A 13,968-nucleotide genomic window follows, 5' to 3' on the forward strand; every position below is an offset into this window, starting at 1 on the left:
GACCAAGTATATCTGCGTTTTATAGTAGCATAATACAACTCATGACAAAATATTGAGTATTGGAATACTAAAGTCAGTCTGTTGTTACACCCACTAGACAAAATCGTCTAACTCCGGTTGTTCTTAATGACAGTAAGGGATATTGGGTGAGCAAACATTGCACTCTCCTTAGAGAAAACACAACCAAGGGGTGTTTCAAGTCGGGATATACTTCAACACAAGAACTTGATTGGTTATGTAACAATCTAGATTCCAAGATAAGACATCTTGACACATAGCTATCTATATATATACAGTGCAGGCGGTTTTGTCACGATATCCCAATAACATGAGTTCGAATCCCGGCGAGGGAAGAACAAAAATTTGTATCCGCAAATTTGCAGATTTAAAATGGTTGTGCTGATATTTAGAGTAATTATGAATATAATATGTGTTTTCAGCCGTGTATCACCTTCACTGGTGATCCAATGGATGGATCTTTCGTAGAGTTGTCACTTGTTTAGACGTACTTATCAAATAATTATTTCTGTGACTGCATCTTACGATCCTTTACGACAGATAATTTAGCTAATCTGCAATCAATTCCATCTTCATGCCTAATACATCATGTACTGTGTTACAACTCTAGATTCTACTGACGAGGAAAGGTAACACTAGGCCACCGAAAGCTGAATTTTTTAGTTCAGTCCAGGTGGCCGAGTGGTCTAGAGCGCTGGACACAGTGCAGGCGGTGTTGTCACGATATCCCAATAGCATGAGTTCGAATCCCGGCGAGGGAAGAACAAAAAATTTGCTTCCGCAAATTTGCAAATTTAACATTGTTGTGCTGATATTTATAGTAATTATATCTATCTATATATTTAAATCCCGAAAATTGCTTCGAACGCATGAAATTTATAAAGTGTTTTCAAAACTTTTACAGTACTTAATTGTTGAGACCGCTGCTTGTGGACAATCAGTCCCCGAGGGTATCATCAGTAGTTAATACTTCGGAACTGACATTAAATTGTCCGTTTAGAAAATTACAAATTATAAAAAAGTTAAGGGTTCAACTCCCTAAGTCAAAATTGATCTTAGATGGATTTGGCTATTATTCTAAAGCGCTTTTTTTGTCATATAGCTCTTCAACTGTTTTAAAAGTTCTTATACATCCTTGGCTTTCAAATATTCGGCGTTGAGCGTTCCTGATGAAGGTAAATCCAGAAAAGCGCTTCGGACACATGAAATTTATAAAGTGTTGTTTTCATTTTTTACAGCAATGGGTCGATACCGCTGCTGGCGGACTATCAATGCCCGATGGTATCATCAGCTCAGTACATTCGTCACAACTCGGCCGATTCCGTACCTTCATCTAGAAGGAGAGTAGCGGATTCACCCGAGGATTGCCGATTGCAGCTCAGTAGTCAGTGCTTCGGTAAATCGGGACGTACTTCAACACAAGGAATTGATTGGTTACGTAATCTGGATTCCAAGATTGGACATCATGACAACATATAATTTTTAAAACATTCGTACAGCCAGTTCTAACTTATGGACTCGAAATCTTTTATTCCAAAAGGCGAATCACTAAGGACGCTTAATCTGTTTCATACGAAATTAATAAAACAGCTATCTTTATCTACTAATACAGCAGACCCAGCCATATGTAGATTCTTCAGCACAATACCTTGTGAAGCTAAAATACATATAAATATTTGGACACTGTACTAATCCGGTCCATTCACTTGATCTGACAAAAACATCCACTGAATGGAGATTAACAGAAAGGCAGCTAAAACTGAAATTTGTCAACAGTAATAGTTGGTTAATTAATATAAAAAAGCTCTCTCTGCAATAAAGGATAGACAATATAGTTTTTTTTGGACAATCTACTAACTAAAACTATTATAGATGGAAGTCTTTTATACCCAAAAGTGTGCATTACATGACCAACAAGATTCTAGACGATTTAAAGATGTACACAACTCTTCAATATATGAACTGCCAATATACCATCGGGGAAAATACACCCATTGATTACCACAAGGACAGAAACAATAGAAAATAGACTCATCATAGATACATGGATTGAAATTTTGAACGCCAGACACGCGTTTCGTCTACAAAGGACTCATAAGTGACGCTCGAATAAAAAAAGTTAAAAAGGCCAAATAAAGTACGAAGTTGAAGAGCATGGCGAACCGGCCAAAATTCCTAAAAGTTTTGCCAAATACAGCTAATGTAATCTATTCATGGGGTAGTAAATCCTTAGAATATAGAAACATTAAAAGTTTTATGAACAGTTAATTTACAATTATGACCATATCGATGATAATTTTAGTCAACACAGAAGTGCTGACTATTGGACTGGCTGAAAAACTCCATCAGCAGTGGAATCTACCAAGTGGTTGTAAATAAACTCAACATAGATGCAAGGATTGCAGTTTTGTACGCCAGACGCAGATATATTGTAAGGATTCTTACACGAATCAAAAGTGCAAAAGGGACATATATTTTTCAATATAAACGAGCGGCATTCAAAAAGAATAGAGTCAGTCCAACATGTAAGCTATGTAACAAAAGTCCTCACATTTTATCGCATTTTCTGCTTAATTGTGAATCCCTTGAAACAGTAAGGAAAAGATTTATGCAGATTATAGTTGATAGAGGTAGTGAACTGTTCGTAAAATTCTTCATTTGAGATAGTGTAAATTAAGTACATTTGATGGTTAATCCTTTCTATTATGCCATAAATAAACAAAATACTCAGTAATCTTAATCATATTATTGGTGACCAGCTAGAAGTAGTTTGAGGACAGCTTATTAACAATCTGTAGTTGAATCGATATGAACTACATACATACCAAACAACACAAATGTGATAAGAAAAAAGTCATCACGTTGGTAAATTGTATGTTAATTAAGCTTGTAATTATTATCTTAGGATACTGAGGGTCAGGTTGCTGATATGTCCACAGGTATCATCAGTATAAATCATATAGCAGGACATTTGAACGGATGCCTATCGACCATTACTAGAAGCAAATTGCATGGGTATATACGGATTGCAAGACAAAGTTAATTTTATCTTTTTCTTCTGAAATTATTTATAAATTGTATATAAATGGTGGTGGGATAGAAGAATTAGTTTTATTGATACAGTACAATTGTAAGGTGTTTTGGACATATTCTCAACTTAATAATTCGTGTGGTCAAGGATATCATTTTATTCAACTCCTTGGAGGTGTGCCTACATTTGCAGAATTATACAGATACGTTTGAAACCACAATGATAAAATAGAATTATTGCCCTTTGTTGTTGTACTTCAGAATATTTCGAAATAAGGACTGGTGTGAATGTTGAACAGGTAGAATGAATGTCAACATGTAATGTTATATGGTATGTTATTATATAAATGAATACACAAACAAATTACCTTCTTCTTACAATTAAATACTTCTTTGTAATTTATATCAATACATAGATCATGTAGATTGTCACGGTATAATGTATTAATAGATCAGCTATTTATAAATATAGTAATACTATGCATATTACACAATACCGAAACACAGGAGCTTGGGTACAGGATTTCTACGTTGTATTTTTTTCGTTTGCACTCGATGTTAATTTTTTGTCTTTTTGTATTCAGCATACTTAAGGTTTATCATAAAGTATCGACATCGGAATTCATAGACGGATCCAGGGGGGGGGGGGGGGGGGGGGGGGCCTGGGGGGGGGCCCGCCCCCCCCCCCTTTTGTGGGAAAAATTTCGGTTGATTATATAGGGAATCACTGAAGCGTGACTGGAGCGGGCCACCCTCTTAGGTCAGTCAGCGGGCCCCCCTTACAAAAAGTTCTGGATCCGCCACAGACTGGGAATGAACACTTACAACGTACTAAATTAAAGGTAGGAGTGAGCCGCTTGAATAAACCACTTTTTAAAGCTTCACTAGTTCATGTAGTTATGTGTGATAATGGCGAGATATTTAGAAAAAATATATGTTGAGGTTGCTGATTAAATCAAGTATCTGAAACTATAGATCATAACCAGATGTAAGTATTTATTAAACATGTGATGAAATTCATAGTCGTTAACATGGTTAATGCATCAGATATTTGCACTAAATATCGTAATATAGGATCATATAGCAACAAGTTTATTATTTCATAAAATATAGGATATGTTCAAATGAATAAATATGGTGGGGTATTTGATAACTCAGCTGCTCACCCCTACCACAAAAATGATTGATTGTTTGATGTTTGTTTAACGTCCCGTGGAAAAAATTTCATGCATATTGAGGACAACACAATGATCATGATTGAAGTATACCTCTCTCCACATGAATTGTTAGGAAACTAATATTAACCTTACACCTATTCCTCTGACGACAGGTAAACTTTTGAAAATATGTAATATCCATGCAGGTCATCAATGATCACAGTTATTTACCTATAATATAATGTTTTTACCTATATTTATATCAATGATTTGTTACATTATTTATAGTCTGTTCAGTAAAATAGAATTGTCGGGTGCCCATAATGTATTGTGTGAAAAATTAAAGAGTAATGGGTAAAATAGTAGAACTTTACACATTATCCTGAAAGTGTAAACCATTTTATGATCTGCAACATAACGTATTGTAGATGATATTATACTATTTTCGGGGGCGGGCCGTGGGGGGGGGGGGGGGTGGGGGGGTGGGGGGGGGGGGGGGTGGGGACGGAGGTCCGTTGATGACGAGTAAACCTCGGGGACTTTTTCAATCCTTTTGTGGAAGGGATAATCAGTTGAGGCATCCAGTACACACCCTTTTCATATATTTTGAATATTTAGAAATGCATACTCAATCATACATATTTATGACATATCAGACCTATAGCTAAGTTAAAATAGATTTGACAAATATCGGATGCAATTTTATCAAATGTTGGATAATAGTAACATCTGATTCAAGAGATTTTGATACTTATGACATAATCAGCTATGCTCACAATACAGTTCATTAGACATTTAAAGAATCACAAAGTAATGGTCGAATAAAAGGGTACAAAATGATTTTTTAAAACATGATATCTCAGGAATGAAAAGATAAATTTACGCAGTTCGACACATTAGTACATCTAACATAAACAGTACGTACAAATATAGATAGACAAATCGATTATTTTCAATCATGAAGCTTTGAAATCCAAAATAAATATTATATAAGACTACCAGAGAGTGGGTCCTCAATGCTCTTCAACTTTTTCTTTTGGCCTTTTTAACTTTTTTGATTGGTGCGTCACTGAGTCTTTTGTAGATGAAATGCGCGTCTGGCGTACAAATCTTAATTCTGGTATCTATGATGAATTTATTTTCTAAAAAAGTTTGGATAACAGTTATGCTATTGATAGATACATCAAATTGAAACGGTAAAAAATCATCATAGATATAACCCGGAAGATTTGGACAAATGTGAATTAGAAATAAATCAAATTCTGATTATATATTTTAAGTGATACAGTGACAATTTGTTAATCCGTTTATCTAACCTTTTACATTTCTTTGTGTTTAATTTATTCTATTGTTAAAAAGATGTTTGTCGTAATGGATACCTTCTAGACGATAAGAAGTTAATCCGTTGGACACTAATCCGTTTCTATAGATACTGTTTTTATATATACTTTTGTATGTTATTTTGAAGTCAGTTTAGATCTTAGGTCTGGTACTGTCCGGACCTTGCTAATAAAGTTTAAAGAATTTGGTATAATCAATTCCGTCTTTGAGTTACTCCTGGTTATACAGATACCACGATTAAAAGGAAGGCTCATTAAATGTCATGGACACTGTTCCCTTGACTTTTTTTTATTTTGGAAATCAAAGTTACTTTTGAGGTTCTCCGCACCTGAGACATATACTATATGTCACTGTTCGTAGATATAAGAAAAAGAACAGTTGCCGGGATACCGTTTCAAAAGCCTAACTGTTATCCATTTTTTTTTTTGCATAGAGTAACGTAAGATTTAGATTCAGATGACTGATTAAGCAGTGTCGGAATACTTTGTCTTCGATATGTACGGATTACAGCTTGATTTCTCAGATTGGCACTTTCGAGAATAAATGCATGGTCAAGGACTACACATAGGTTTTCCTATTTTTGCAAACCGGAGATGAAACATGTGAGTTGTGAAGTCCCAACTCTATACCAATTTTAAACGACATTGAAAAATCAAGATAAGTGTCTAACGGTCAATTATAGCGATACGTCTCAGATCTCGATCTTGATCTTGATAAGAATACGGTGATACATCCAAGGATATCAATACACCGCGCGTGCGTCAAGTAATTTATTTAAGTGGGGCCCCCTTACAATTTCACTAAAGGTTTTAGCTGGTTCTTCTGCTGTCTGAATTTTGATGAAAATATCTGGTGGTAGTTGGTTCAAGTCTTTAATGGTATTTGGTATGAAACTGTATTTTAATGTGTCCGATTTTGTTTGAAGTCTGAGGAAATGTTGGCTATGCATGTTCTTGGTTGTCCTTGATGGTTTTTTCAGTTGGTCAGATGGCAAGTTTGCTTGACCGTGTATACTTTTGCAGAACAGGATCAGTCTGTTTCGTGTACGGCGGTATTTTAGTGATGGTAATTGCAGTTGGTCTAAAATTGCTGTCATACTTCTTGGTTCGTAGTTGTAGTTTGATGTTATGAACCTAGCCGCTCTTTTCTGTACATTTTCCAGTTGGTCTTGAAGATATAGTTGTTGTGGGTCCCAGGCAGTGCTTGCATATTCTAGGACAGGTCGCATCAGTCCTTTATATGCCTGCAGTTTAACTTCAACTGGACATGCTGATAGGTTTCTTTTTAGTAAACCTTATGTCCTATAAGATTTGTTGCATATCTCCTCTATGTGCTTTCCCAGTGTAGGTCATTTTGATTACTCCTAGATATTTAATAGATGTTAAAAAATTGGAGTTCCGTATTTTTGAGAGTGTATTTAAATGATGTTATTTTCTTCTTGCGACTCGATGTCATCATGTTGCATTTAATTGGTTGGAATCTCATACCCCAATTAGTCGGCCAGTTACCAAGAGTATCTATATCGTTCTGTAGTTCTGCACAGTCATCTTCATTTTTTATTTCTCTGTAGCATACACAGTCGTCTGCGAACAGCCTTATTTCTGATGTTACATTTTCTGCTATGTCATTGATATGGAATAGAACTAGGATGGGACCAAGAACCGTTCCTTGAGGTACTCCTGATAGGACTGTCGATGTTTTGGACTTAATCCCATTCACTACCACACACTGAGATCTTGTAGATAGGAAGGCGTCAATCCAATTTTCAAGATGTTTTTCGGCACGCATTATTTGTTAAGTTTACTTTTTTAATAGCTCGTGCGGTACGGTGTCAAATGCTTCTTCAAAATCCAAAATAAATATATCAGTTTGTTTCCTGTTGTCAATGGCAGTTGCCCAGTCGTGTATGACGTTAATTAGTTGTGTCTTCCTCTAAATGCATTTTGTCGGCTATTTAGGATGTTGTAATCTTCAAAGTGTTGCATTAGGTTGGAGCAAATGACAAGTTCTAGTAACATGTTAGAGATACTGGTCTGTAATTACTTGGAATGGTTCTGTCGTTCTTCTTGAATAGCGGGCATATATTAGCACTCTTCCATTCATCTGGAATGGTTCCTCTGTGGATGGATTATAAGAAAAAGTGAGCCTTTACCTCTGATATGTTAGGTGCCAATTCTTTCAGTACTCGGGGGTGTATACCATCAGGGCCCATCTCTTTTGACGCATTAACGTTTTTAAGTATCTTCTCGACTCCTTTGGTTGTTACTGTGATGTTTCTCATTTTGTCTGCATGAGGAGTTTGGTATTGAATGGATGCATATTCCGTCTTGGTATAAACGCTTGTAAATTGCGTATTAAATGCCTCCGCTTTCTGTTGGTCTGTATCGGCGGTCTTATTATCTTGAGTTTTAAGTGGTGGTATTCCCTGTTTGTCTGCCTTCTGGTTGTTAATATATTTCCAAAATGGTTTAGAATCCTTTTTCATATCGTCTATTAAGTTGTCGACGGAGTTGTTGTGGGCTGTTTCAATTTCCTTGTTAATTGTGCGTCTTAATTCTTGCCATTTTGGTTTTATTCTCATGCTATTGTTTTTTTTATAGTTGGCGTGTGTTCTGTTCTTTCGTTTTATCATGGCCTTGATATTATTATTTATCCATGGTATTGACTGTTTTTATTTTGATGTTTTAGTTGGTACATTGATTTTGGTGGTTCCTAGTATAAATTCTTTTATCATGTTCCAGTTTTCTTCTACATTCCTGTTGTTTTGATGGCCATTGAAGTATCTGTCTCTGGTGAAGTCCCTTGAGTCTTCTCTCATCTGATTGTAATTTCCCTTTGAGTATTGGAAGAAGGTCCTTTCTTGTCTTATTTTGCTTGGAATTGTGCATCTCAGAGTACCCATGACAATGTCGTGGTCGCTAAACCGATCAGGTGAGTGGATATCTGTGAACTGCTCTGGTAAGGTTGTAATTAAAAGGTCTAGTGTATTACTTTCCCTGGTTGGAAACAGGACGAGTTGTTCAGCGCTAGCCTCATTTAGTATATCTATTAATGATTGGCCGTCACTACCGTTTAGACATATGTTGGTATCTTTATTTAACTTTGTCTGCCAATTTATTTTACGGTAATTAAAATCACCCCCAAGACGTGAATGCATGGTTGTTTGCTTGCTTTCCCTGATTTCTTGATTTTATCCATTTGGTCCTTTAGTAGTTGTGTTTGATCCAAAGGGACATCAGGTGCTCTGTACCAGCTTCCTATATAATGATATTTTCCTTGCAAGACGATTTTGCTACAAATAGATTCTGATCCATTTTCGAGGATTTTCACAGGTGCTGAGTCAAGGTGTGTTTTGATGAGTAACAATGTGCCTCCCCCATTGCCCGTTCTGTCGTTGCGGTATATATCATAGCCCAATGTGTCTGGAATCAATTCATTGGTTGTAATGCTGTTGTCGATTTTGGTCTCTTGCAGCGCTACTATGTCGAGGTTTTCAGTTTGTAAATATGCCTGCAGTTCAAGTTTTTTCCCTCTTAAACCGTTGATGTTGATGGAAACCGTTCTGATCTTACTGGTATAAATGTGTCTGCTTTTATCTGAAGTACATTTTGAACTACTAAGTGTCTCTTTGGTGTTTGTAAGAGTATCAAAGGTATTGTTGGTTTCTATGCCTGATGAAGTACTTGAGTAGGATGTTGATAAGTTTTTTCATCACATAATGGGCAAATCCATGTACAATTTGTTGCTTGTATGTTTTTATATTCATCGTTTGACACTATTGCACAGGAGTCCTGAATCCATGGTTTACATCTGTCGCATTCGATTGCTGGGTCACAGTTATGTATGTTGCAAGAGCAAATTCCGCATGGTGCAACGCAGTTTTGGCAGAACCATTGATTAGTTGTATTCTGTAATTTAGCGTACGTTGTATTGTCAACAGATGTACATCGTCTGTGGATCCATAAATCACATGCATCGCAGTGTATTGCTTTGTCATTTCTTTTGACTAATTTACGACATATTCCACAACTGTTTTAAACAGGACCTGGGTTTTGTTCAATTCCTGATATTATCAGTAGAATACGAATTAAAACATGTAAAAGGTGGGATGGTGGTTTTTGTATGATCGCGATGTTCCAGTGTTTTACTACCATTGTGTGTGGTGCTAAGGTAAAGATGTACATACCTTTGTATCTGCAAAACAGTGGCAATCACAGACCTTTTTGTAGGGTGATCTTGGAGTGACGATGTTCCTGTGTCTTCATCCATCCATTTTCCACAGAGTAACAAAACCATAGCTATACCCATTAGGTATTGGGGATTCATGTTGTATTTCAAGATATGTCTTCTTGTCTTCCGACTCTGATAAGATAAACTCACCTAAACAGTCGGAAAACAGTTCTATTTTATCCTGACTGCACAATAATAAGTCCGAACGAAGGTAAAATTATGGTTGGCACAGTGTAAAACTTCCAGTAAAAATACATGTATATCCAGTGAATAAAATATTTGGTTCCACAATGTAATACATGTGTGTATGTAAAAGTTCGTAAAATTTGGTAGTCCAGGTAAACAATGGCTAAAAATGGCGGTTTCCCGGCAAAATGTCAATAAAAATAAAATTCCAGTAAACGGCTATAATACATACATGTAAGATCCAGCTAAATTATGATTCAAACTATAGGGGTTAATCAAGATAAGAATAAAGATGTAAAATAATTCAAAATAAATATAAAAACAGTCAAAAATTGACTAAAAAAACTAAACATTTTGCCAAGTAAAAATTTTCGTGTCTAATTCGCTTGACGCATGCGCATACTAAACAGGTAGACTCATAAAGGCACTGTGTGTCTCCTATCCACTAGTGGAATCGACATCCATATACAGTGGTGGATCCGGGTACGGGCCTAGAGAGTATACCTTGGTCAGAAAAAAATATCATTGTAGGGGCAAAAATCATCAATTGTTTTGCCTTGATTTGCTCGGCGCTTGTGTTACCATAATTGACAACTATTCTCCTTTTCTCCTTTTTTATGAAATAGGTTTTTGTTTTGTTATGATAAGAATTGTTAAACTAGAAACAATCTGTTTGAATATAACCAGCTTGATATGGGCCATGATATTGAAGTCAACTTTGAATTTGATAATGTATTAACCAAGAACTTGTGCAACAAGGAGGAGGGGGTATGGGGGTATCCATCATACATAAGTCCTTACGAAAAGCTGAAATTACAAGTAGGGCATGACAGTTGGGACACGATAATTTTATAAAGAAAACAAAATATTGGATGTAACACATATTTTTTTATTTCATATTACAGATGTTTATTGTGGTTTCAACAGGATATAACAGATGTCAAGTAATAGGAGAAACTGTTGCGGAAAGTGCTTTGATTTTTTTGGATCAATTATCTGCCCAAGTCAAATACTAGAAGAACGGAAAACTAATATTACTAATACAAACAGAGTCTATATTCTTTGGATTGTACTGATAGCTATATTTTTGACCGCTGGTTTAGTACAGCTCCTTCATAAAAACAAACCATTTAACACTATACCAGCCCAGGATCAAATGTACTATGTTGACTGGTTTTCTAATAAGTTCTGCAGTGGTGTTAATATAACCAGTGAATATCCAGTCAGAGTGAATGCCTATCTTTTACCTAAACAAGCATCTAGTAAGGCAGTATGTCAACAGTCTACAGTTACAATTACTCGAATTAACAAAACACCTGTTCCGGGATATGGTATTTTCTACCTAAAAGTGTCCTTAAAGCAAGGAGACAGGATTTCTGGAAAAATTTGTGCACCTGCAATTGAAAAGATATATATATTTACAAGGTTAATGGACTTTAAGTCGTGTATTCTGACGGATTCCTGGACTAGATGTGGGATAAATGGGCCAACTCGTTACGTCATAGATTCGTCATGTACAAATTACAATACTTTTGACAAAGCTTTTAAATTACCACCTAAAACAATGAAACAATCTGGAGATTTGTATTTCGTTTTCTACAATAAGCTTGCAACCATATCTTTTGTGTCTGCCATTTTTACAAAACCATTACCAAACTTAAAACTACTTAATAGAGCCCAGAGAACTTGTCTGGACAAGACACTTTGCCAGATTGACTACGGTTCCACTTATGATTCGTATGCAGTATGCTTTGAGGCCGTTCGCAAAAGTCCGTTATCATGGCACCCAGATGTTGATAACAATGTGAGAGTAGCCTGCAGACGTCGTCAATGGTTGTATGTTGTACTATTTTTTGTCGTTCCTTTCATTATAGGAATATTAGGTAGTGTGCTAATCTGTATATGTTGCAAAAAGGATTCATCAGTTGTTGATCATCATCAAAGGGATTCTGCAGATATACGCCTTTCAGATAGACATATTGAACGTTATGCGGTAACGAACAATAACAACCGATTCTCAAATACACATGATAATTATAGAAATACATTTAACAGACAGGAAGTAACAAATGATACCAATCTAGGTATTACAGATCATGAAACTATAGATCTGGACAGGGAATCAGTTGATCTACACGTAAATCATTTACCATGTTTACATGACCCACCCCCATCTTACGATGATGCAATGAAAGGTCAACCTGTGTAGCAATTTACCCATTTACCGCAGGAAATAAAATAAGCATGTGTAACAGATGGGAATAAATGATCAGTCCGGGAAAATTTTCTACTGCCCCCTCCTCCAGAATATCAAATGGTTGTCCCCTATGCCGCGTGACCGTTATATTTCTGAAATGATGAATTTTATACTGTAAAACATTAATAGGTAGGGCAGAAAGCTAATGCAGAGACATATATACGTGTATATATGTCTCTGGCTAATGATAACAACTGTTGAGTATTTTCCTTCCATACTTGTAAAATTAAACCTGTCGTTTCATGTCAGAAGTTACAGTATTTAATAATCTACTTACATTGTAAATGTTCTATAATAACAAATTTGTTTACAAACGAATTATTAAAGGAGATTATAAAAGGGGTAGGAGGATTTTGAAAAAGAATAACTTGGCCAGTTACGAACTAAAATTAATGCAAAATACAGGATAAAAATGAATATTCTGCAATACAAAATCGGGAAACAAATGTGTACAAAAGTGAAAATAGATTTTCAAGCATTGAATTTGTAGATGCGTGGTTCGGTTTTTAATGTGTAATACGTTCAAGATTGTTTTAGTAAAATAAGAATATATTGATAAGATCATTTCACAACATGATATTGATGACAGATATCTGTTATCGGAAGTATTTACTGTTTCCGTTTTTGATATTGGTGTTGTTTTGTACACTTAGTAGGCGTATATATATATACAATTACACCTTTCTTAATTTCTTCGTTGATAAATTTTGAAATTATAAAGAAACTCCCTCCTAGTTTCACTTCCCTCTTTAACATTTTGCAGACATTTTGTTTTGGGCGGGGTTGAGTGTTCCTGGTGAAGATAAACCTGGGAACAGTATATCTAACGGGAAATGAATCTGATAGGCTTTTCGGTATAAAATTGATACAATCTCGGACTCCACGAGACTTCGCAAGATTTATGGATTCTCATATCCAACTATAGCAGTCATCACGTGACATTGGCGACGTCACACATCACCCGTATCATGCCCAAGTAAAATGTATAGAAATGCACAGGGGCTTTCAGGAATCGATAAAATAAATTATTTTAAGTTCATGATAAAAAAAGTGTGGAAATATATAGTAATTCCTCATATATTTAGAAATATATTTATGCCTTTTGGAAAAGTTTAAATTTTGGTCTTCTCCCTTCCAAATGCTTTTGAAAATTTGTCTTGTTGCCTCGATAATTAACACTGTTAAATCATCCAACTCCGATAAATATTGGATTTTCTGTCGTGTTAAACCTAAAATTGCGATTTAAACAAAACAGATGGAAAAATTGTGGAAATATGTGCTTATTACTATATTCATAAATACTTGAAATATCGTACATGCAATAGTTTAATTTTTTATTACGTCCCTTCCAAATTGATTTGAAAATTAGCTATTTTCAGAAAATCGGGTATTATTTTTCAAGATGGCGACCACATTGACAGCGTGGGCCGACTTGGTAAAAATATATTTTGTAAGATTGTTACAATGAAAATCAAATAACTGTTGGATGCTCGCGTTTTCAGTCATTGTCTTACCTTAAAGCAGCGTAGAATCAAACATTGGTTCCTTTTGATAAAGCTGATACATGCTGTTGTTTTTTTATAAAAATTAAAAAAAATGGCGACCAAATAATTTTCAAACGTAGACGATGTTCGACACTTATTTTGTCCATGCAAATAATTCAATTTAATTTCACTGTTTATATTGCAATTAAATATGAAACGTTATTGTCACTATAATGATAGCCAAGGACATAGCTAGACTAAGGAG

The 13,968-nt window shown here is 35.4% G+C and overlaps 1 protein-coding gene across 4 annotated transcripts; it reads left to right on the plus strand.

The window, feature by feature from the left end:
* The first annotated feature begins 3,276 nt into the window (after window positions 1-3,276).
* Window positions 3,277-13,126, plus strand: LOC127723214 (uncharacterized). Of its 4 annotated transcripts, none has more exons than XM_052229771.1 (2): window positions 3,277-3,379; window positions 10,868-13,126. In XM_052229771.1, the coding sequence occupies exon 2, from the start codon at window positions 10,900-10,902 to the stop codon at window positions 12,169-12,171; it is 1,272 nt and encodes a 423-aa protein (XP_052085731.1). In that variant the 5' UTR covers window positions 3,277-3,379; window positions 10,868-10,899; the 3' UTR covers window positions 12,172-13,126. The 4 variants fall into 4 exon arrangements, with proteins under 4 accessions (XP_052085731.1, XP_052085734.1, XP_052085732.1 ...); XM_052229774.1 differs by lacking the exon at window positions 3,277-3,379 and adding an exon at window positions 3,529-3,563; XM_052229772.1 differs by lacking the exon at window positions 3,277-3,379 and adding an exon at window positions 3,732-3,890.
* Window positions 13,127-13,968: the final 842 nt, after the last annotated feature.

Source organism: Mytilus californianus, unplaced genomic scaffold, assembly GCF_021869535.1.
Source record: "Mytilus californianus isolate M0D057914Y unplaced genomic scaffold, xbMytCali1.0.p SCAF_13, whole genome shotgun sequence".
In the NCBI taxonomy this organism is placed as follows: domain Eukaryota; kingdom Metazoa; phylum Mollusca; class Bivalvia; order Mytilida; family Mytilidae; genus Mytilus; species Mytilus californianus.